This window comes from Labrus bergylta, chromosome 22 (genome assembly GCF_963930695.1).
Source record: "Labrus bergylta chromosome 22, fLabBer1.1, whole genome shotgun sequence".
Classification (NCBI taxonomy): Eukaryota; Metazoa; Chordata; class Actinopteri; order Labriformes; family Labridae; genus Labrus; species Labrus bergylta.
The window spans coordinates 5,588,711-5,613,430 of NC_089216.1; the positions used below are offsets into that span (position 1 = coordinate 5,588,711).

The window sequence follows — 24,720 nt, forward strand, 5'->3', positions numbered from 1 at the left end:
GCTTTCAAATGTAAAGTGCATTATAAATAACACAGCTTCAAACCCGAGCTGTGGCTCCTTTCCTGCATGTCATTCCCAACTCTCTCTTTCCCTCATTTCTGATTCTGTCTACTGTCCTGTCTCTCAAATAAAGGCACTAAAAGCCCAAAAATGTATCTTTAAAAAAACAAAAAAACAGGAACTTTCTCAATATTGGGTACCCAGAACTTCTATTTTTGTCACTGTGGTATCTTAACAGATATCGATATTAAAAAAATCTTGTTTAATATCTATCCTAAGAACGTTTTCAATGGTCCTACAATGTCTAACCTAATATATCAAGGTTGATTTTGTTACAGGTAGATTAAACTGGAGGCATGCCAAATGTAGGATATACATTGAATGTATTGCATTCTACATATTCCAATTAGCTGTTAATTTTTCAAAATGTGCTTTATTTTGATAAATATTCCCATAACAAAACAAAGAATAAACCTTTTTAGAACTGAATACAGCAATAACCCACTATGAACACAAGAGGGAGTAGATCCATTCTTAAAAACCAGCTGCATAAGGAATTTTTCTTTGAAGGTGTTACAAACAGTAAGAACAATAGACAAGACAAAAGTTTTGTTTTTGCATTTATTGATCCAAGAATATTGAAGCACATGAATATTTCCATTCAAATGTTATTGAAGATAAAAAAAGTGTGCCATTTGTTTTTCTGTGTTTCAAATAAAAGCGTGTTTGAATTTGGCTTGTCTTTTATGTTTTATTTTGAAAATCATGTCAGTAATATTAGCAAGGTAATTTTTAAAGTGTAGTTCTACTCGAGGTTCGGTCCTACGGATTCAGATTCCTCTTCAGTGTTAAAGCACTAATAATTCTTTATTTCTTATTTTGACAAAGGAAACACAAGGAACCCACTGAATGTTGTGTGTCCATTCAAGTTGTCGAACACTCTGCCGTCATCCCACAGCTCCATGTGCAGCTTATCACCAGCAGCCAATTGAAGAACAACCGAGTTACTGCTACTGTCAGAGCCGTCGACTGAAGGGAAATCGTAGGTTGAAATTTGCCGGATGCCATTTTTGATCAACATTGCCCCCATGACATGAGTGTTGTAGCCATAAGTGCTGAAGCTGAAGTAGTATAGGCCGTCCACTGGTGCTGTGAAGACTCCTGCAACAGAATGAAAACAAAGAGATGCAGGGTCAGATACTCTGTTTGCCTTGGAATCTGAAAGTAAAACCCATTTCTAAATGACTAATAGAGTTTAACTCAAGTGGCAACCTTTGGTATCAAAGAATGAAGCCAATGTGGAAGTGTGAAAAAAACTGCCATTCCTCAAGTGACCACTTGAGGCTGGCCAAGGAATCCCCTTTAGATCCAATATTAAAATGCCCATTTTTTTCGGCTGAAATTAAGATGGTTTAAAAAAAAAAAAAAAAAGGGCTCTCTTCATCTCGTAATTGGTAAATAATGTATGGGGAGTGTTTTTGATGATATCAAGGCTTAGAGGTGTGGTTGAGTTGACTGGCAGGTGGGCGCGTTGTAGCTGTTTACCAGGAGGCTTAAGGCGGACCCCTGCTCCAACTCTAAATTGGTTGAAAGTAAGGTTGACATTTCCAAAATAGTGACCACGCCCTTTCAGAAACCAATGGCTGACGTCACTGAAACTACGCCCATGTTTTACACAGTCTATGTCCCTTTTCTTATTTTTATTACATTCCTTTTCATGAAGTCCAACCTTGCAGCCATGTACCACATAAATCCATATGAACCCTCTGTTTCTCTGCCAGTATTACTCTGTAACAGACCTTCAAAGCTGACAATTGGTATCTGGAGCCCTGCCATCAGTGCCGACCTGCAGGTCCTTCTGCTTTTCTCTAAGCATCGAGAACATTGTGTTGTAAATAAAAAGCGGATTTTCAACAGTTTTACATTCGTTATCTGCATTAGGGTCCTGTACTCGTATTGGTATGATGCAAGAATCCAATTTACCAAAAATTGAAAAATGTGGTAATTTGAGCAAGTGTAAATAAAAACACTTTCATCAGTGCAGATTTGGCAACAACCTCCAAAGACCTGAGACAAACAGTACCAGCAAAGTGTTTTACTTTGTTTGAGCTTGTCAGAAATACCAGAAATAGAAATGAGCTTATCAGCCTCAGGACATTCATGATAGGCCCGTAAATCCAACCGTCGAAGGATGTAAACCAAGCAGTTTTCTGTGGTCAAACCCTTAGAAACATTTTAAAGAAATGCAGGTTCCTTCATCTACTGAATTGAACAGAAAACTAAAAAGGTAAACCAAACCATACCTGTACTTTCGTCATAACCGTCGCCAACATTTGAGAAGATTCTTTTGAAAATCAGAGTCTTGTCTGTGCTGGGTCCTCTGTAAATCTCTCCAAAGTTTGACAAAGAGGCGGAGAATGCGACCCGGTGAGCCCCTGTGATCAGAACAATACATGGAGAAAATGTGAATGCCACTAAAACATGCGAACATGTTGATAGATGACCAACATCACTGAGAAAATGACCACAAACACACACAGAACGTTTCCTCACAGTTTCAGTTTTCACTTCCTATTTAGGGATCTGTCCTATATTCAGAGGAACTTGTTATTTAAGATTTTTAGTGTTTATTTCTGGAGGGTCTCATTATGAGTCAACAACATGATCATGTTGTTGACTCCATAGCAAAGACCACACTGCGAATTTCGACCATCCTGACTCACCACTATCCCGTTTGAGCCCGTCAATCTCCTTCTCTGCGGCGTGCAGTCTCGTTTTCAGGCCTGTGAAAGTGAAAAAAGCACCAATGAATCACACAAACTTGTACATAAAAACATGTATCGTGTAATAATTAATCATCACAGAATCCTTACCTTCGTTCTCTTTGTTCAGCTTTTCCACTTCAGCTTTCTGTCCCCTCAGCTCGTCCACAGTCGCGTTGAGCCTGGCCTCTAAAGCTTCGACATCACTCTGCCATCTTTCCACATATTTCAATTTGTCCTCCAACTTTTTAATTAATTCCTCTTTGGCGGTCAGCCACTCACTTGTATCTCCGTCACCTCTCTGTCCAAACCCTGGCTCGATGAGTGAAAGCCCCAGGAGGGTCAGCAGAAGCGAAGTCATGAACTCCATTTCCTCAGTCAGTAAGTTTGCAGTGTCTTTACCTCTTTAAGTTTTGCAGAGACTGGTTTATCCTCACTGCCTCATACACCTGCTGTCTGAAAATGTGAACACATCTGTTACGTGCCGTAGTTTTGTGTGTGTGTTTTCTCTCTCCTGTGTATGCTCCCCAGGTGTTGCTCCTCAGCCTCGAGTGCCCAGCCACACCTGTGGCTAATTACTAATCAGGGGCAAACTATAAAGAGCATGTGTGTGATCCTTCTGTGGAAGGATTGTGTTCTGATTAAGGCCTTTTTGTTTATATCTTGATTGTTAGTTTTTGTGTTTGAGATTGAGTGGCTTCTGCTTTGTTTGGTGTTTTATAGAAGAAGCTTGTTTTGTGTTGCACATTTTGTTTTAGTTTGTTAATAAATCCATTTTAACTTTGCTTATATTTAGTTCCTATTTCTTTTCCCTGGGTTATAATTTATTGTTACTCCCCTCATCCCCTAGCCATCTTGGGGAACGTAACAACATCACATCCATCCTTCACAAACTTTACTGGCTTCTTGTACAACCCCGGATCAAATACTAAATCTCCCTGTTGACCCTATTAGTGTATCCAAGGAAATCACCCCCCACCCCCACCCCTCAAGGACCTTCTCAACCCACTACAAGAAACCTCTGCTCCACCAACACCAACATTCTCCATCTCCACAGGACTAAGCTGCACACTATTCATATAATCCTCCCTCTCCTCAGCTGTGGACTACCCTTAAGGACCACCTGGGGGCGCCACAGCCTAACGAGACATTCACAAAAACATGTTGCATAGTTCTGCCTACTTCTGAATATTTCTTCTTAAAACTCATCCTTCTTAATTTTCTGCTTCCCAGCTTGTTTTTCTATAATAATGCTTTTAGGGTGCCCTACAAATAAAATGCATTATTCTTATAGTTATTATTACATTTGATTTTAACTGTTTGATTTCAGTAGTTTCTTTCATTCCAAATTGTAACACGTTGAGATTTCCTTTCAAATGTAAAGTGCGTTATAAATAACATGTATTCTTATTATAATTGCTCAAACTGTACCTAAGGTCTCGAGTAAAGCAGCTCCGTTTTCAAAGCTATTTAACTAAGAAGCAGCAGCGCCCTTTGCTGTTTGCAAAGAGAAGTGAAAGAGTTTTAAAGGTTGGGTTCGTCACAGGCGCGATCTCTTCATATGAACACTAGTTGGGAAAAATGACAGATATGGGACCTGTTTTGGCAACATGTTGAAATAAGCTCACGTTGGTGGCTGTTCCTGTCTTATGTCTGTGGCATTATTTTGTCATCTCGTGATAGGAGATGATATGCTCTGCCTAAATGATCTGAATTGTGTTTGATATAAGATGTGCTACATTGTTTTAAAAACTGTTAAAAGTTAATAAAAACTGAAGTTACAAAAAAAATTATTTTTAAAGAATATTTTCCTGGAACATTCTGTGAAGTTAAAGAAAACTTCCCGCTTAAAATGTTTTAAAGAACATTCATACATAATGTTCAAACAATGTTGCCTCTTAATGTTTTAATAAGGTTACTGCCAAATGTTTATAAAATGTTTTTCAAGAACATTGTCCTGGAACATTCTGAAAACTTCCCGCTAAAAACATGAGAACATTTTTGTTAATTTTTTCAGAACATTTTTAGAATATAAAATTGCTAGCAAGGTAGTGCTTTGAGAAGTAGAAAAATAAGGATAACTTTACTGAGGACACTGATGGCCACCAACCGCAATATTCTCATCTTGTAAAACAGGCTGTTTCTGGTCTACATACTTTCGTCAGAAAACTGACCAATAATTGGCAGATGTGAAAAAAGCAGGCTGCAATAAGTATGCAACGTGAAAGCCAACATATTTTTAGCTGAGCTGCATTTGCTCGTTATGCTTTATTTTTTCTAGATCACACCAAACGTGTCTGTCAGCTTCTCAAAGTTTTCTTCATTAACAGCCAGGTTCTAAAGTCTAAGATGTTTTGGCAATCGGAGCAGACAGGCCCGTATGTCAGTAACAGCCCCCGGCAGTTTCCCCATGTTCTCCCAGCGCTGTGTGCTGGGATTGAACCGGTGGACCAGTCCAGACTCACTGTAATCGTCCAGGCAGTATCCTCCCAGTACATAAATCTTCCCCTCCAGGGCCGCCGATGCTGCACCCACATGAGGAACAGGAAGTGACGCATAAGCGTTCCAGGAGTCAGACACGGGATCATAAACCTCGCAGGCTTGCTGGTCGGTGTAAAACTTCCTCAGGTTGCAGACACCGCCAGCAACGTAAAGAAGACCTCGCAGGGGTTCCATGCAATGCTGGGCCCGGTCTTGGCTCATGTCTGCCAGATAGGTGGTGCCTCTTTGAGGGTGATACAGGAACATGGAAACCAGACACACGTACTTACAGTTAAAACCTCCGGAGATGAAGATTCCTTCATCCAAGACAGTGACAGCATGACCACTCAGAGCCTGATCCAGGGGCCGGACAAAGCTGAGAAAAAAAACATCAGAAGAGGTATCAAACAGGAATATATCTAACTGGCAGAGAAGAAAATTCCCTTCCGCGTCTCCTCACCTGCATTCAGATACGCGTGGTCTCGCTGGAACAATGGAGGTCTGACTGACCGGATTATTATTTCTGCTTGGATTTGGTGAGATCGTTTCTTTTTTTGTTCTGGTATACCAGCGATCGGTTGATTTTTTGTTGGATTACTTTTTTTTTTTTTTTTTTTTTTTAAAGAGAAAGATGTCTCGGAGGATCGAACGGCTGCATCGGCAGATTATTTTTGTTGGACTTTAAAAAGAGACAAAAATACAATTCGACCTAATTTTCGGGGTTCTTAATGTATATTTCGTTTGTTGGGGACTTTTAGTTTATTTTGGAGTTATAAAGGGATTAATTAAAGGGATATTTTTGTTATAATTAAATTGTTTGATGACGCAACGCTCCGTTGCGTCATCGGATTTCATCGGATTTTGGGGATTTCACAAACAAATATAAAATAAGTACTGGGATAAGCTGTGTTGGGTTAAATGTATTAATTTTGGGGGTTTATTTAATTCACGATAGTTTAAACTAATTAGGTTAATTTTCTGGACGAATCCCTGGTGTAATTTAATACTGATTGTAAAAGGTCAAGTGTTACAAAATTATAGGTAAAGTCACCCCTTTTTAATCATGACATTTTGTTGAATGTCAAACTTAAGGGAGGCATCCATACAACTTGTTCAATACCATGTGGTGTGGCATAACAAATCTTACCTCCATGAGTCAGTGTCTGGGTTGTACATCTCAACGCTGTCTAGGTTGGTATTCAGCTCTCTATCCCCACCAATGGCGTAAAGATGCTCCTCATATACAACCAATGAGAAGTTACTTCTAAACTCCTGCATGTCAGCTAACCTCTTCCAGCTGTCCTTCACAGGGTCATAGCTAGAAGTAAAGATCAAAAGGGGAGAGAATGTGTAACTATCTGTTGCTAAGTGGCAGTGTTTTTCTGTCTGTCTTTATTTACCTGTAGGCAGATTTCATCATGTCGTCCTTGGTGTAGAAATCACATCCTCCAACCACATACAACCTTCCCAGCATTGCTGCTACTCCATGCCTGAACTTTGGCTTGTCTGGCATCACCCCCAGCTTTCTCCACTCCATCTCTTTAACCAACCCTGTACCGCTGCGAAGAGAGTTTGCAAACCATAACTCCTTGCTTGGTATGCGCTGACCCATATCTGGATTCAGTTGGTCTCCCCCGGCAAGAACCAGAACGTCTTTAGGATGCCTGATCCGGCACTGATCCTGGCTTTTGGGAAGGCTGAATCCAAATTCCTTGAGTGCTGAACCATAAAGTTCCACTTCCTTGTTTCCAAAGCACTCCATATGCAGGTTAATTGCCCTGACCTCCCTAAATTCTCGGAAGGTCATAAGGGGGAACCGGACTCCAGTCATCAATAAGCCAGCCTGACCCAATCTTTCCTCAGGATCCGCCTCGACCCAGGAGGATACCGCTCGAAATACAGCCAATTCTGAGGGCGCACACAGACCATCAGAGCGGATAATGTCTAGAAGCTTCTCGGCGGGTAGGTCCTTAAACTTTGCCGTGGTTGACACCTCCCAAAAATTCCTCAGTACGAAGTCGTTGGCTTCTTCATGAAGGTCAGATATCCCATAGGCTTCAGCAAAAGATGCCACATCCAGGCAGGAGCCATCATCCATTTCTTGTTGCAGGAAGTTGAAGCAAACTGAGGAGGCTGGTTGGAACTGAAGCTGAAGGGCTGTGCAGGTGATCTCAAAGACACAGTCCCAGCTCAGTGGAAGGATCCCACTGTAGGAGTAGCCAATGAGAGCCTCCAACTCAAAAGCTAACAGGAAAGGAAGGTTTATACAGGTCTGATGAGATTCCTTCATCCCACAGGTGAACATGCTTCGGAAGTAGTCACTGCTTGCCGCAAGGATTACTCTGTGGACTGGAGACAGAGCTAATTAGAAAAGATGCATATGTAAGCAGGAGCGGTGGATTAATTTGTTGCAACAACTCAACCTGGGGGAATTTCGCCCCAGGAATATCTAAAGCTAATTTTTAAATACTAGGGTCACACAGGTTCAAAAAAGATATATACCCCGGGGCAAGAGACGGTTTCACGTTTAAAATTAAGAAAACTTTATTTAACAGAATAAAATAAGTCAACTGATTGCAAAAGCGAAAACTTAATGTCCTGCACATGAATAATAACTTTAATAGAACTAGCCAAATAATGGCACTTGACCAGGGAGGGGGAACAGGGCTGAGGTTTACCATGCGGCAGGGGAACCAAAAGGGGGGAAGGGTCCTTAAAATAACCACCCGTGACACTGCACACCAACAACAAAAAAAAAAAGGAATTGTGAAGAAGCACCACCAGGGAACTGGACTACCTGTATTTAATGGTGCGCATGGCACTGCCCCTTCATTAGCGTGCTGGTTAACCTGGCACAGTGCCATACAGCTGCAGCGAGGGAGAGAACCCCTCACTACACGTAGTATGAAGGTACAAGAAGAAGCTTATGTCTGCTTACCATGGAATAAAGCACCGTCCACTGCCAAATCCACATCACATCCCACTCCATCATCCCACAACTGTTTGATGGACTTTAGAGTAATCTTCATCTCCTCCAGAGCTGAGATCTGTTGTTCTTCTTTTTCTGGACTTCCACCATCCTTTAGCCTCACCTCTTTCTGGCAGAGATCCAGTACTCTAGGAACCCCCAACGCTTGAGCCGCAGACTTAATCTGAACCACACTGTTTTGGTTCAGAGACAACACTGCTCCAGTGTAGGCAAACTCCAGAACTGCCTGTAGCCCTACATGATCAACCTCAGGACCCAGAGTAAGCAACATCCTTTGGACCCCTTTATCTGATTGTTCCACATTTTCAGATCTAAGTTCATCACGGATAAAGGAGCTGACAGCAGCAAGAACAGTGGAGTGAACTTCAAAGCGTTTCTTATCAGTGGTCAAAGTCAGGTCTGTGAGAAGGGATGAATCCCAGAGTTCCTTCAGGGCAGTGAACACATCATTTGCACAAGTTTCATTGCGATATGCACGGACATGATCGCCATGTCCCTCATCCTCAAATGCCTCGTTGCTGATAGGATCCACTGTTCCCTCCTGACTTGAACAACTCGCCCTCACCTCTGACCCCTCTTTATTACCCCTCCCATTCGTCAGCCCCATTCTGGTGTCATTGTAAGCTACAATTCTTCTCAGTGCCTGTTTTTCTTGCTCTATTCCTTCATCTCCACCTTCTTCAATCACTCTTTTCGTCCTCTCCTTCTCTCTTCTCCATCGCTCTTCCCATTCCATTGGCAGGTAGCGTCTGTTAAACTCCATGTTAGTGGCTAATCTTTCTTTTATGTCCTATTCTCGTCCCTCACAAAGCTTTCTCCCTCAAACCCTTCCTCTCTCAGACATTACTTTCCTCAGTTCATAAACAAGCAGCTATTAATAGGTGCTGGGTCAGAGAGATTCGGTTTCATCCGAGTCTTTGCACACATGCATGATATCAAGTAAGGAAACTAATCGTCTTTCCACAAATGCAAGAAAACTCTTGGATATTCCCTCAAATTTTGGGGTTGAGCTACATATGTAAACCCAAATGGCAAACCAACTTAAACTGGACTTCTTCCAGCCAGCCTCCTCCTAAAATGTAAGCCAGATGTGAACAGGAAATATTCAGGAAAAGTCGTGCCACAGAATGGATTGGGCCGATATATTGTGCCTGCAACTGGTGGATCTTCATGCAAATACTTATGCTACTTCATACTCTTTTTCAGCTTTCCACCATGTTCGTTTACACTCTCTCATTGATACTTCAAAGCTATCATCATGGATAGTGGCTTCTAAAAGTCCTTTAACGTCATATCATGCCTCCCCCGCCCGGCAGCGAAAATCTCCCACTTTAAGGGGCATGTGTGAAAAAACTATTCAGGAAGATTTCATAAAAAAACTTTATCGCTGACTAAAAAGAGTTAAATAACAAAACTTAGCAAAAAAAAAAACAAAACAAAAAAAAAAACTACCAAGAAGTTAGCCAGTTTTACTTCAAGGTCATTTTCAATAACATAATGTAACACTGTAGTTTGTTTATAATTAGAGCACATAAATGTAAATTTTCCAACTTTTGCACTCCATACTAAAAGGTTGACAAAATGTTTTTTCTTCACAAGACTTATTATTTACATCCTCAACATCGTAAAAAAAAGAGAAACATAATACAAAAATCATAGTTTCAGTATTTTATTGTAGGTGTTTCAGTGACATTGTTAAAGGTTGTATCCAACTTAAACTTCCAATAAAGGTTTGAGAATTGTTATTGTCATTCTTTTATATGTAACAAACTAGATTTTGTGAAGACCTGGCACATCAATACAGTCCCTCCTCCTGGTTAAACAAAACATTCAGTTACTCAACTCTAGCATCTCATTTGTACCGTGCTCCCAACAAGGATAAGCAGTTGTATTTTTTAATCAATTAGAAAAGTTCTTTAACATTGACAATAAGGGGATCGAGGCGTGTTCTACTTTTGAAATTAAAATTTGAGTGTTAAATTTCAATTAATATGGAATCTCTTACCATTCTGCACTGAGTTCCCTGAATAAACTTTGACCCCAAGTAATAACCCAGACAGAAAAAACCTGCATAATAACAAATCTCTAAATGTATGCATATATACCGCACGCATGCACCATCCATTATCAATCAATCAATCAATCAATCAATCAATCAATCATTTGTATAGCGTCAACTCAGAAGTGTTATCTGAAGACACTTTACAAACAGGAAGGTAAAAGACCTTAATCTTTGTCTTTTAACATTACAAAAGAGCAGGTAAAAAGACCATACTCATTGTTATGGGGGGGGGGGGGGGGGTGTTGTTCAGGCACTTTTGTACCACTTTTGTCCGTTTGGGGTCGCGGGAGGGGCAATAACCAATCTCACCTGTCATTGGGCAAGATGCGGGGTACACCCTGGCTGCTTTGCCTGTTAATCACAGGGCTGACATATAGAGACAACCAGGCAAATACACCTATAGGCAATTTAGAGTCACCAATTAACCTAACCAGCTGGTTAATATTAATGGGCGGAGCCTGATTGACTTCACCCATCTGTAACTGCAGGGGACATTTTTGTTTCAATAAATGTGGCTGACCCTCGACGAACTGCAGGATTTTGTACTTTTGGCTTCATTTTTCAACACCGGAAAGACTTAAAGAAAATGCCCTCATCTCATAGAGAGATGTTTGCCAAATCCAAAATAATTGCACTCCCCTTAATATGAGACAATAAAGAAAAAGAAACAGTTACATGGGGGTGCTGGATAGCCTCGTGGATACGTCCCGTGCCCCATGTTCAGAGGCTATATCCTCAGTGGCCTTGGATTAGAATCAGACATCTGCCCATCCCCTCTCTCTTCTCCAAGAATATCCAAGCAAAATGGCCCCAAAAATATCCTTAAATTTTTTTTAAATAAACTAAAAGAAGGCATTTGAGGTTTATATCTCAGATATCAAATTTTTTGTAAATCATCATCATCTGACAGTAAGCAGCTATGTCTTCTTCATTTGAAGGTGATGAGGTAATCCGGGTAGGCCTGGTCATCGTGGAAGATCACAAACATGGCGGGCGTCTGCAGGTTGTCCACCACACTGTCGAAGCAGTCGGTCCGGTCTGCGGCTCGAGGCGGGGGGGCTTTCATGGAAGAATCACCGACAGTGTGACGGCCGGTGAGGACTCGAGCGACATACATTCGCTTCAGGCCCAGCGCGTCTGGTGGCGAAAATCCACCTGCTGAATACTTTGCGTCGACTGCGAAGTACACTCCCTTTCCAAAGCGAGCGGCTGTGAGGTGGGGAAAAAGAGCATGTCAACTTGAAGGCATAAGCGGTAGACTTCTCCTAAAAATCAAAGCCCAAATCAATCACTCAAACATTACTGAAAAGCAATTAGAAATGTTTTGTATTTTTTACTGCTGACACTCTGCCCTCAGCTTTTTGTTTCTGAGTTGCAGTTTTGTAGATGTTCTTGGTGCAGCTTTAAGTCGATCGGGTTAGAAAGCCGAGTCAAATCTTGGTTGAGGGGATGCATGAGTGCACATACAAAAAAAATTGAAAAAATTGAAAAAATTGTATTCCGCTTTAATACATTGTTTTTGCTAACACTGCTCCCTTTATAAATTCTATCTCAGGCTCGCTTAGCCGGCGTCAGAGCAGCCAACTTTCCAAGGTTGCATTAACAGCCAGCAACCTTTAAATCCTACACATTTTACTCTTAAAACAAAAATTTGGACATTTAGGTAAATTTGTTGATTTGCCCCCAATGATGTAGATTGAATAACCAAGCCAGCCCACACTTACACAGCTGGTACAAGGAGCCTGTTAGCTTGGACTCAGCCTGCAACAGTTTTACTTCATCGACACTACTAAATGTCACATAAAATGTGAAACACATATGAACAAAACTTCCTCACCATGTGTTCCTGCGTAGGCTCTGTCAAACTTGTCTCTCTCAATGCAGTCGCACGACTCTGCGGATGTGCCGTGGTAAAGAGCCTTCTCCCCAAGCTCTGCTGGACCGTTCTTGGCAGATATACGCTGCCTGCACACAGAATAGGCTTGCCACAGGTAGCTGTTTTGCACACGCTCAATCTGACAAAGGCAAAAAAAAAAAAAAAAAAAAAAAAAATATATATATATATATATATATATTATTCTCTACTCATTTTTAAAAACAAACAAAAGGAAAATGCATGTGCTTTTCAGTTCGCATACTCACTTTGCAAATGTTATATTTAGCCGTCCGGTGGAAACCATGAGCCACATTCAGGTACTCTGGTGAGGTAGGCTGCAGCTCCACCTTTTTAAAGACTTCCTCTTCCATAGGTTCCCAGTGTTCTGGAAACTCTAAGGCTAAAGTAGGAGTCAAACAAATGAATGGTAAAGGTTGGAGCACGAACACTAGTTGTGGTATATAAACTTTAAAAAGCGTAAATATCTGCGCAATACGACGTACTTTTTTCAGTCTTGCTTCTTTTCACTTTGTAAGTGATGCCTGTTACCCAATCTGTGGCTTCTCCTGCCCTCAGGTTTACTTTCACCTTCACGCCATCTGGTGATGTTATGTCTACTGACACGTCTTTGTTCAAGTTGGCCTCCTCCAGCAGGTAGTTGTCATGCACACTCAGCTCTCGCCAGGTTCCCTTTATGTCCTGAAAAGACCACTGGACATTCAGAGCCAACATTGCTTCTTCTTTGTCTTGGAGATCTTTGCACAGCGCTTTTTGGATTGCTTTGTTTACGAGCTCAGTGACACTCAGGACGTCCTCTTTAAGGCCTTTCAGCACGTAGACGTCTCTCCTTGAACCTGTCCTCTCTCGATCATCAACTCCGGCTGCATTTTCCGATCTGTTTCCATCCGACCCTTCAGATCCTTGACGTCTCTGAATCTCCAGGCTTATCGCTAAGACTCGGACTTTTGCCTGCACTGCCTCCAGCTCCATGGGTTGAAGCCTGGAAAAGTCGTGCACATCCACCACTCTCTCTTCGAGCTGCTTCTGCAGGAGACCCTCCAGATCTCTCTTGATGGTCCTGACGGTGTCTGGACCACCACAACTAATCACACTTATCACGGCTGGTGGTGGCTTAAAGGGGAGGAGGGTTTTGTCTTGAATTTCGGACGTTGTGAAGGAGCTTGACATCTTTGTTTTCCACTTCTTGAGCATTTGTTTAGCTTTTTCTACAAAAAAAGGAGAAAATGTGGCACCTTATTAAAATCAATGCTGGAAGCTCAAGTAACCAAGAGTGTTTATTAACTATCACTATCCCCTTCATTTAGAATATTGCTTATCTGATCAATCAAATGCACAACCATGCCCATTGAAACTTCCAATTGCCTCACAAACCATTTATCGGGCTTTAACCAAAGTTACCATAAGATAACTTAAAGGTTTAATATGCGATTTTTCACACTTAAATGTAATAGAAATCAAGTATATTCTCTGAAAATAACTCTGTGAGTCATGACTGTCTACAATGGGTGTAACACCCGAGTCCCACTGTCTGTGATGCTTTCCAAGTCCTATCTTCACTTTGTTTACATCGCCGGGATAGCCGGCCGACTCATCCCCTCGCGTTTAAATATGGTTTTATTGAGGGACTAGAGAAAAGAAGACTAACATACTGTACTCACTGCTTAACTGTGTTTCTAGATCACGGTCATTTCAGGTAAATTTACATGCAGTGTGAAGATACGAGCATAATAAAGATCGCTAGCATTAGCATGCTAACTCAACAATGCAGCGCGAGTTGTTTTGGTTTCATGCTGTTGCTCAAGTGCGACATCTGCTGGATGAAAAAATAAAGCCTTTAAGAAAAGCATTACATCATGGGAAATTCTGGTGGAAGAATTTGAAAATTGCATCGACAAAAAACCAATGACATCACAAAAAAAAGAGTCTTAGGTAAAAAAGAAAAAATCAGTAGGACTGGAATATCTCAATGACCATTGGTAATGGTCATTATGCTTTGGATAGACAATTGTCTTCTATTTGGTGAAAAGAATAGTTGTTTCATTTTTATTTTTCAAATGTGGTTGTAGTAAATGTATTAGTCACAGGAGATGCCAGCACAACACTTTTAATTAGGAACCAGTATTGACTTAAAAGGGTGAACCTAAATCATCGATGATTAGAAAATTTGTACGACAGAGCCTCAGTCGAATGCCACCCTCACAGTCGAAGATAAGGATATTTCCATTTCAGCTAAATGAGGGTGTTTAATGCCTAATTTTACATAGATTTGTCTGTTTTCTCCAAATAATTCATGAACCTCCTTTCAACTCAAGCTCTCATTGGCTGTTATAGGCTGTAAAAAGCAACAACGGGGACATTCCTATCATGCCTAGCTATACTTAAAAATTTGTATACATACAAAGGTCATAAACACGGTAAATGTGACTTGATAATAACTTGGCCAATGTACAAAGTTCAGCCATTATAATGAAAACAAACCTTTCATGGTGAGGTGGCGAGCGGCTGTTTGTCCAAAGCGGTTCTCCAGCTCTGATCTGAATAAACGCACAACAGTTGGGAGAATGAAGTCAATGCTCAAACTGAACCTTTGCCTTCAGTTGTTTATGGACGATGGATTGAGTTACATGTCTGACCTGAACGCCTGAAAGACAGGTTGTTCCAGGATGACGATACGGATGATTGAGAGAGAATTTGGTTTCAAGTCCGTTATGGCTGAGGTCATGCCGTCCAGCATGGCTTTACAAGCTTTGACAAAGTCCACGCCAGCAGCACCTGAATGGATATGAAAACAATGAACAGCCACCATTTGAAATGTGTCAAGTAGTTATCAGTTTATTTTCCCATTCAGTTCTTTAAACTCTATTCAATACTGTTAATCGCAAACTGTTATTGGCCAGTGACTAAAAACCCATCCAAATCCAATCAATTCCTATTTATTGATCCATTACTCGTTTTACTTGTATATTTTATAGTGAGTCATAAATTAATTGAAATGTATGGTATTCTAATACACTAAAGGACATTTAAATCCTGAATTTCTTACTACATTTAATTTAAAAATTTGGACTTGACTATTATGCAAAAGTGCTTTTAAATGCTGACACACACACAGAGCTTTATTCACTCAGTACTAACCTGTATTTATAGCTGGGAAAGCTGCAGAGCAGTAGCCTTTGTTCTCACACTGCTCCAGTATTTTCTTGCACTTCTTCCGAATTACCCCGGGATCACCCATGAAACTAGCATGAATGATTTCTTTACAGCCTAGCGATCCAGGTCCTGTGGTGTGATAATGGTCTGTTGGAGTGCCCACTGACAAAAACCAAACAAAACACTATTATTTTCTGTGTAAGTTGTGATATGCTTCAAATATACAAGATGTTAACGTAACAAGACTTCATTCAAGATTCTCCAGGAATACCTCCAGAAAATTCAGGTCGCTTTGGACAAAAGCGTCTGCTAAACCAGCAAGGAAATCATGACTTAAGAGTAATAAACCATGACCAGACGGTGACTGCAAGATGCTGATGTCAGCAAAGGGCCACCCAAACCTCAATCAATGGAAATGTCCCAGCCAAATGATTCTTAAACAATTTTTCAGTGCACTATTTATCTTACCTCTGGCTAACTCTGCTTGAACAGTGGACCCTGCCGCAGTCAGAATGGCTTTGGACACACCTGTGGAGTTTGTGTACACATGGTTATTGTAAGATGTAACCTATGTTACTTAAGTGTATACTTAAATCCATTGTCAGGTGTTGTGGTCCTGCATGTGTAATTTTCAATACAATATGAAGAAAATACATCAGCAATACCAGATTGATTGCTGGAGAAGTCTGTCGTGTTGACAATGACATCAGTGGTCTCACGAATTATGTCACCATTGACCATCTGAAGCTTGACTCCACCCAGCATAGCTGTGACCTCGTCATTGCTTACGAAGACATGGCGGTAGAAGGAAGCTGAAGTGGTTTTTAAAAAAAAGTGATATCATGATTTTAATATTTTTCAATCAAATCCATCATAATTTATTACATTTGTAAACGCAATCAAAATATTCTGCCTTGTTTAGCTAATTGTTTTACAACCTACGTGCACCACTAGCTTAGCATACATATTAACTAAAGGCCAAGGAAGACAGCTACACATCATTCTCAGAATGTATGAAAACAAAACAAAGTCAAAGACCGCTACAAGACTCAAGATGAACACAATGTATTTGATGTTGAAGTTACCAATAGATTAGAAGCCTGTTAGCCATAACTTAAAAGTGGGTGTATTTCTTTCCACGTGTGGCCCTAAAATAAGTATTTTGATAGAAAGTATCTGTTCATGATTACCTTGGTTTGGATTGGCATCATTTGTAAATCCTCTGAGGTGCAAATGTTCCTGCGCAGACTGGAAGGCCTGTTGGAACAGAGCAAATGGTTTCACATAAAACAAAAGCAAACTTATTTAGTGGTTATTTCCATCTGGGGAATAACTCCAATTGTAAAGAATAGTGAGGTTTTCATTCTCTTTTGTAAGTAATTATTTTGACTTGGCGGCATTCTCGAAATACTGTTGGAAAATACTTCCAATCTCATGGTGGGAAAACCTCTAAGTTGGTATTCTACTAAGAAAAGTACATTAAATTAGGTAATTTCTTTAAGGGCATAATATAAAGATTACCATGGTCAAAGCCTATGAAATCAATAGTAGATGGTTGTATGTATTGTTTGTGCCACAGCCTTTTCCATACCTTGCTTGAGTCTTTGTCATTCGGGTGAATGACTGTACAGACAAGGAAAGCTGTTTTGCTGATTCGGTTCTGTTCAAATTCTTTGATCTCCTCCAGAACAACCCTGGAAGCCACACTGTGAGGAAAACGCAGCGCAGCCCCACAGCCAAGCACTGGAAGTGCAACTGAACTACAGCCTCTGATCCCACAGGAAGCCAGGATTTTCCTAATGCCTTGCCTCAGAACCTGTAAGATTCAAGGATTATCAAGGTTGACAAACAAGACACAATAACGCCAGTAAAACCAAGCCTACACAGAGATATTTATTGTACACCAGATTCACCTGGACTGCAGACCCTTGTTGTTGATTATCCCAGGGAACGAGGTTGAGGAAGATAACTCCTTTAGAATGAAGTCCAGGCAAGTCCTCTACCAAAACTGTGTCACCAGGCAATGTAGCTCCCCGTGCTTCCTGGTAAAACTTTGCAGTCAGCTGGTGTCCAACCACTCTGGACAAAATGTTTCCAATACGGGTAGAGAGAGGATCGTGCCCCGCCATTGGACATACCAGATAATCCACCTAGATGTATGCAACAATGTTCTTCATCAGATAATCAGATATTGTGATGTATCTTTCTATGATAGTCAACTATCTCTTTCTTCTTTATGCCCTCCAGTTCCACACCAAATTCCCATATCAGCCTATATGAAATTCAAGCTGAACCATTAAAAGATATTTGGGCAACATTACGACATACCCAGCCAACATCTTCTGGGCCCAGTTGTTTCAAATGTTAAAACGATCTGCAACACACTAATCCTGGGTTTTCAAAGAAAAAACTGCATAGGATCGCCCTGATCAAGGTACAGACATTTAAGGATATCTTAATCTGAATTACCAGGGCTTTTAAGTGGACTTCACTTTACATAGTTTGTCCACAGGGAGTGCCACAACCCACAGAAACTGAAAGACCCTCACAGTTGCTTTAAATTAGAAATGTAATGTTTGATACTAAAGCTATTTGGTGAAATATTTTATGGGAAAAAAATCCTTCATTGTGGAAATTCTGTTTTTTTGTTTGCTATTGAACAATCTGATTTTAAGATTTCGTCCTGTCCAACAGGAATGATTATAGCCTGCAAGTTTTTAAATTTCTGTAATTCATTTTTTTTGTAAAGGGACCAAGTACATTATCTAATATGAATACTTCCATCCGATGCATTGTACCAGATTTAGCATAAAGCCTATTTTGGTTTTCAGTGAAAATGGTGGAAGCTGGACAGCTTTACGCATTTGAAAATGTGCTGTAATTGGCACCAAAGATAATAGACTTGAAACTCAGAGGAAGATACCAACGAGATTCCATTTTTTAAAGCAGTTTTGAATGGTGAGGATGATTGTTTTGGAGAGGAGGATAACACTGCAAGGTCATTTGGAGACATGATGTTTGAAGCTTACAGCCTGCCAAGCCATTGCTCCAATATTTTTTGTGAACCTTGATGAAGCTAAAAACCTAATCAGGGTTGACTTGTGGCCTTCTCCACTGACAATGCAAATTGTAGACTTTCCTGGTCCTACACATAAGCAAGTGACTATGGTACATCAGAGTTTGAAACCCTGGCTGTTACGAATCACAATTAACCGTCAGAGGTTTAATATCTCAGCATAGTTTCTCACCTGCTGGGTCTCAATGGTTCCTTGAATGATCTCAACATGAACACCTTCTCCAGGAAATCCAGCAGTTGCTCCTGTTGCTGCATCTTGTGCAGTGTTACCCCTCTGGAACTCCCTACCGCTTTCATTTTTTCCTACAATGATCCCTTGGAGAATCCTATCACATGCTTCCTGCATTGCCCTCACAATATCTTCCCTTGTATCAATCAACATGATTCTGCTCAGATTTCTGCCTTCCTGACTGCTGAATTTCTTCACTGCAGTTGCGATAGCGTCAGAGCACACAGTGACCGGAACACCATACAAACCAGAGCTGATACAGGGCATGGCTATGGACTCAAACTCCATCAATTCTGATAAATTCAGAGCAGACAGGACTGTTTTTTCCAGCAACTCCCTCTCTTTGCCACCTGATTTCCCACCTATCGGTCCAACAGCATGCAGCAACTTCTTGCATTTCAAGTTCCCACCTGTGGTAACTACCACGTCACCTGTAGGTATTTTTCCAGTTTGCTTTACAAGTAAACTGCTCTCCTTCTGCACCATAGGGCCACCAGCTTTGCTCAGTGCGGCAGCAACCCCTCCACCATGTTCAAGTCTTTCGTTGGCAGCGTTCACCAGGGCATCAGCATTCTGTTTGGTGATGTCCCCCTGACACACCAGCACCTGAAGCCCCCCTTGAAGGCTGTAAGTAGCAAGGGTACAGGATGCCAAACCCTGTCTTGAAGTACCAGGTTGCTCTTGAAGCTGTAAGAGACACTTTTGAGAATGAGCAACACTTAAAATGTTCTCTCTTCCAGAGGGACTTTCAAAATACCTCCCTGCCCCTGGCAAGTCAATGGTGACTCTGTCCTGAATAAGGGAGTCCAGAAATGGACCCAGCCAGTTCCTGACCTCTGTAACTTTCCCCATTGGACCTTCCAGCAAAACCATGGGCCTAGTGGAAGATGTCAAAGGACGGATGGTAACCCCTGCATGGTCCATCTTATGCAGCTGCAGTAGTTCTGTCAACTTTTGTGCTAACTCTGGGAATGGAAGAATAACTTGGCCTTCAGTACTAGACTGGTCCAAAATGAACTCTTCGACAACTTTAGTCAGCTCTTCAAACTCCTTGGTGTGGCCCAGTAAGCACACCCTGTTGTCTGAGCTAAACACAACCTGAGCCCTATATTGTTCTTGGTTCATCTCAATAGTTTTGCCCTTAAGCTTTTCCTGAAGCTCAGATGGAACAATGGAACAGTAAGGAATATAATATTTGTCTTCCTTGAACTTTTCATGCAGTTTTCTTTCTGTGTCATCCAGTTTATCAGCAGAGAAAGTGAATATACAAAGCTCAGCATCTCTTAATTCTACTTCCACTTGATCTCCAACATCCAAAAAGTCCCCTAGCATCCCTGGTTCTCCAAAGGCCTTCCTCAAGAAAGCCAAAAAGTGTGGGCTCACGTCAGAAACTGTCCTTTGTAGCACCAACTTCTCCTCATTAGAGATCATTTGTCCAGCCTTGAGGACTTCGTCCATGGAACCTTCCAAGACGATCTGACCTACATCCCCTTGGGTGACCTTCATTTCTGGAAAATCTCGTCCCAAACTGTTCTCAATCCCTTTCCAGAGGAGGCGGAGTTTGGCCTTGCCTAGTCGCCGAGTGCTGGTTTGTTTCTTACTTGAACGTAGCCCTCGTTTAATATTCAAGTCCTCTACAGCCATCAACATGGCCTCCACCTGTGGACACCTCCCTACAACAACAGCCATCCCAACCTCACTGTAAACATTCACATCATATGTGATCTGAGCTGAGCTGCAGGACTGAAGCAAAGCTCTAACTTTGTTAGGTTCAACCTCATAGTGGCACATGTAACCATCAAAGATTTTGGCTGCCATACCTTTCCAATCTGTGTTGTCATGAACAACATCAGGAGGAGGTATACTCCTAACTATCACCCTACCTTCCACTGGGAAAAGCTGGGCAGCACAGGAAACAGAAGCAAGTTCTTTCTCAAGTGCTTTATTAGCTTTCGGGCACTCCTTTAGGTAACGAAGGAGGTAATTATCAAGATGTAGTTCATGTTCTTCCCCACTTGTAAGAAAGCTAGGAGTTAGAGATGATGGCAGACTCTGCTGTAGAAAAGATATACAGAAAAAATGTTTTTATCTTAATTCTTTAAATATTTCAGACACACAGAATATGAAGAAAATGACATACATCCATTTTTTAACTCTGAAAAAAAACTAGCCTTTTTACACATTACAAAAACTCTTGAAAAATTCCTGAAACTTCCATGATGATTTGCATGTGTGCATTCAAACAGACACATTTTTCATCCTGACTTCATTCAGATTTTTTCCCTGCAAGAAGTCTGGAAATATAACTCCATGACTATAAACTGTATAAAAAGCATTTGGAGCTCCTCCTGTTGGTTGCCTGCAGTATAGGTCATAAGCCCCACCTCCTCCTTGTCAACAGATGGGAAATAGGTCAAACTATACATTTAAAATACAATAATTTTTCAATTATGGTTTCTGTCATCATAGCCAGATCTTAATATGCTAATATTTATACTCAAGTGTTAATTTTTCGTAGAATTTAAGTGTTAATTAGTAATTTGATGCTAAAAAAACAAAAAAAAGCAGACGCTATGATTGACAGCTCTGTTGACAGCTCTGTTGACAAATGCTGTGTGAACCTGATTAGTTGAGGACTCTGACCAGCCCAATCTGTATGTGCTCATTGCAGGGGAATTTTGGCCTCATTTTTGTAAAAACAGGAGAAGATGGATCGTTCCATATTTATTTATAAGTCAAGGAGCATGACCAATCCTTAAGCAGCAACTTTTTTGTGTATATATATTTTTTTAAAGAATCTTCTTGGTGGTGTGGCCCTTGCCCTGAAACACAAACTCTGAAGTATTTCGAAGTATTTTAAAGTCAAACATAACTCAGCAGGACCCTTGCATTCAGTGAGAAAAAGTTCCACACTAACCTCTGATAAAGAGAAGTCCAGTATTGGGCTCATTGACTTTCTTCCAGATATCGGGCTGCTTTGTACAGTCAGTTTCACAGGACCACCAGAAGACTCCAAGACGTGCTCAGATCTCTGCAGGACCCTCTGCTGAGCTAATACAGAAAATAAGATATTACAAGATAAACACTGACTTTTTAGGTTGTTGTTTTGTTGCTGCACCTTTCTCCACAAACTTTATTTCACCTGCCTCTGTGTGAGTAAGAGTAAAAATATGTTTGTAATCTGGATCTGGAATTTCCCCTGGCTTTGTGTAAGCTAATCTTGTTGGTCAAAACAGAGTTATACTTTCACTTTCACCAGCAATTATATACCAGCCAAATGGCAGGCACTTATGAGAACTCTCTTCTGTTCTCGACTTGTAAAACATTATTTAAAAACAACAACACGCAGTTACACAATCACAGCAAAGATTAACAAGACGACCATGAAGACAGGCACAATGACGTCAAACGATTTAAAAAATGACCGAACAAGATCGGAAATGTACTACAAATACCAAAAAAAATGATTGCACAGACAGCCAAAATTACAAAAACACTACAAATAGTTGCAAAAACAAATTTACAATAGGACAAAGGAGATGACAAATAACTATTGACTATGAAGAGATTCTTCACCTTAAAACAGACAAAATGACAGTAGAGGTGCAAAAGGTGAAACAACGTCTACAAAGAGTAAAAAACACAGAAGAAAAAGAGCTCAGAAAGAGGCTACAGATGCACAACCAGATGTAAAATAAGTACAAAGGGTGAAATGAGTGTAGCTTGAGATCATTATGCGTAGGCCTATTTGCAGTCAACTCCTTTATTCAGGGACAGGAAGTCTCTTACATATCTGCGCCAAAGAGTCCATTAATCCATCCTCTTAACTAGTGTTGGATGACAACCTTTGTTTGTTGACAACATTCCTCAAATTGAGATAATGTATGAGAGAGGTCATGTGGTGAACTGATTAGCTGGAATGACATTTGGACATATACACTGTAAGAATTTAGGACGTTTTCTGACCCGATATTTGAGTTGCATGATCAATTTTTTATAGTCATGTCAGCTAAAGAATGTCAGCTGCTCCCGTCATGGTTTGATGCATTTCTGGCACATTTGGAATTTGGTTTTTAGACTTCAACTTTTCTTTTCTCTGTGGGAGTTTTTAAAAGGAAACTTTATCGACAGGTGTCAATGCTCCTTCCTGATTTAACATTTCAGATCATGCTTGACATGCTAGACCACACTGAAAAACTTTATTTTGAAAATTGAACAGGATGTTTGCTCATTTATTATCGTTTCCCTGGCTATATTTTGAAAGTCCAGTTTTTGCCCTTTGACCTCCTAATCTTTCTTCCTTGTTGTCTCTTTGTTGCATAACATTTCTCATGCCAGATATGTTCAAGACTATTGTGTGACCTATAGCTCTGTGATTATGGCGTTATTAAATAATAACACTATAAAATATTATACACTCATATTTAACTAGATCCACAGATAATATGAGACCAAAAAATCAACATCTGTAATTTCACCCTGTGGCGCAGCCTGAATCACATGTGAAAGTGAAACAATAGAACTTTTTTTTTGGGGGGGGGGGGGTAAATTTAGTCGACACCTGATTTTCAGTTGCTGGTTTATGTAAAAAAAAAAAAAAAAAAAAAAAAAAGAGTAACAGTCAGAAAGTTTGAATGTGGACCTGAAAGTAATGAAATCAGTGCCTGTCCTTGTAAACGCAGCTCATGTTTTTGCATGTGTTCCCATTGCATACTTTCACTTTCAACTTGCACACGACGATCATCATGAAGTGGAAAAACAACGATTATAGGACACAACCCCCCCACCCCCAAAAAATAAATAAATAAATAAATCACGCAACTTACCATCCCGATCTCTAAAAGCGATGCTGTAAACTTTGTCGCTGACGTTTGTCACAGGTCCGCAGTCCCCTCCTCCGGATCTGCGGCGAATTTTAAAGTAACTTTCGATCTTCTTCTTCTGCTCTCCGTCCACGCTTGCACACTCGAAGAAGACGGGGAATTCGTAGAGACCCTCCATTTCGTAAACACTTTGACTTTTGTTTTAAATAAACTGGGAGTGATTATGATAGGAGCCTACAAGCAGCGGCGGGGTGACAGCGCTCGAGCTGGACTACAAGTGAGACATCTCAACTCTTCCTTCCTTCCTCCCCCTCCCTTCTTGCGTTTTTTCTTCGTCACCTGTTTTTTTTTTTTTTTTTTTTCTCTAAATTCTACGGTGGCTGGGAAGTGCAAAGCAAAATTACAAAGTGTTAAACAGTTTTACAAAATGTGAGACAAATTTACATTTTGAAAAACATTTTACATTTTGTGAAACAAAATTACAAAACCAGAAACCCTTACCAATGACAAAACACATTTACAAGATGTGAAACACTTTTACAATCGCTGAGGCAGAACACTTTTACCAGTCCCCAAACAAATTTACAAACGACATAATCTTGACGGAAAGGGAATGTACCACGACAAAACAAAACAAACAAAATGACCCCTCACTCGATCACTTCCGGGTAACTTCCGACATTTGGTACATTCCCATTTTGTTAAGATTCTGTCGTTTGTAAATTTGTATGGGGATTGTAAAAGTGTTTCACATTTTGTAAATTTGTTTTATAAAATATAAATGTGTTTTTTCCTTGGTACAAGTGTTTTGGTTTTGTAATTTTGTTTTCTAAAAATGTAAAAAGGTTTTTCAAAATGTAAATTTGTCTCACATTTGTAATTATGCTTTGCACTTATCAACCACCGTATTTTTCAGAGATGACATAAACAATCACAATCTCTTTAAAAAGCTCACGTGCTGTCTTGTGAGAGTTTTATGTCACACAATAATGGTTAAACTAACATAACATTGCCTTTACTGAATTGAGTTGAATTGAATTATCAAATTACATTTTAAAAAAGTAATAGAAAAATGTATAGATAATTCAAAGAATCTTTTATTTCTAAGACTAGAACCACCCAGATGAACACTGGGACAAACTATCCGTCTTATGAGGTTGTCATTTTATTTGACGGTTAATAACTTGTTGTGAAAATAAGTTGTAAAAGTTAAGTGTTTCTTCAGGCCCCTTTCGCCTTTCTTTATTACAA

General features: G+C 40.4%; 2 protein-coding genes across 3 annotated transcripts; both read right to left on the bottom strand.

Annotated features, from left to right (window-relative positions):
- Positions 1-603: 603 nt before the first annotated feature.
- LOC109999478 (kelch-like protein 33) lies at positions 604-9,061 on the bottom strand. Its single transcript, XM_020654531.3, has 7 exons — positions 8,182-9,061; positions 6,644-7,592; positions 6,391-6,561; positions 2,874-5,619; positions 2,724-2,783; positions 2,304-2,435; positions 604-1,161 (listed from the first exon to the last, which is right to left on the bottom strand). Exons 1-4 carry the CDS (start codon positions 8,993-8,995, stop codon positions 5,100-5,102), a joined length of 2,454 nt encoding a protein of 817 aa, XP_020510187.1. The 5' UTR covers positions 8,996-9,061; the 3' UTR covers positions 604-1,161; positions 2,304-2,435; positions 2,724-2,783; positions 2,874-5,099.
- Positions 9,062-9,885: 824 nt separating this feature from the next.
- LOC109999479 (protein mono-ADP-ribosyltransferase PARP14-like) lies at positions 9,886-23,780 on the bottom strand. Of its 2 annotated transcripts, none has more exons than XM_065950538.1 (15): positions 23,473-23,780; positions 21,564-21,697; positions 18,590-20,698; positions 17,255-17,491; positions 16,933-17,157; positions 16,532-16,598; positions 16,007-16,153; positions 15,810-15,869; positions 15,327-15,503; positions 14,825-14,963; positions 14,670-14,725; positions 12,674-13,396; positions 12,437-12,570; positions 12,132-12,309; positions 9,886-11,503 (listed from the first exon to the last, which is right to left on the bottom strand). In XM_065950538.1, exons 1-15 carry the CDS (start codon positions 23,645-23,647, stop codon positions 11,223-11,225), a joined length of 4,842 nt encoding a protein of 1,613 aa, XP_065806610.1. In that variant the 5' UTR covers positions 23,648-23,780; the 3' UTR covers positions 9,886-11,222. The 2 variants fall into 2 exon arrangements, with proteins under 2 accessions (XP_065806610.1, XP_020510188.2); XM_020654532.3 differs by having other exon boundaries at positions 18,590-20,701.
- Positions 23,781-24,720: the final 940 nt, after the last annotated feature.

Excerpts from the sequence above, each read along its gene's own strand:
- LOC109999479 (XM_020654532.3), bottom strand. The coding sequence starts at position 23,647 with ATGGAGGGTCTCTACGAATTCCCCGTCTTCTTCGAGTGTGCAAGCGTG. Across the intron at positions 17,492-18,589 it reads GAACCATTGAGACCCAGCAG|GTGGATTATCTGGTATGTCC; the intron begins GTGAGAAACTAT and ends GCATACATCTAG. Across the intron at positions 17,158-17,254 it reads AACAAGGGTCTGCAGTCCAG|GTTCTGAGGCAAGGCATTAG; the intron begins GTGAATCTGGTG and ends TGAATCTTACAG.
- LOC109999478 (XM_020654531.3), bottom strand. The coding sequence starts at position 8,995 with ATGGAGTTTAACAGACGCTACCTGCCAATGGAATGGGAAGAGCGATGG. Across the intron at positions 7,593-8,181 it reads GGACGGTGCTTTATTCCATG|TCCACAGAGTAATCCTTGCG; the intron begins GTAAGCAGACAT and ends CTCTGTCTCCAG. Across the intron at positions 5,620-6,390 it reads CCAGACACTGACTCATGGAG|CTTTGTCCGGCCCCTGGATC; the intron begins GTAAGATTTGTT and ends TTTTTTTCTCAG.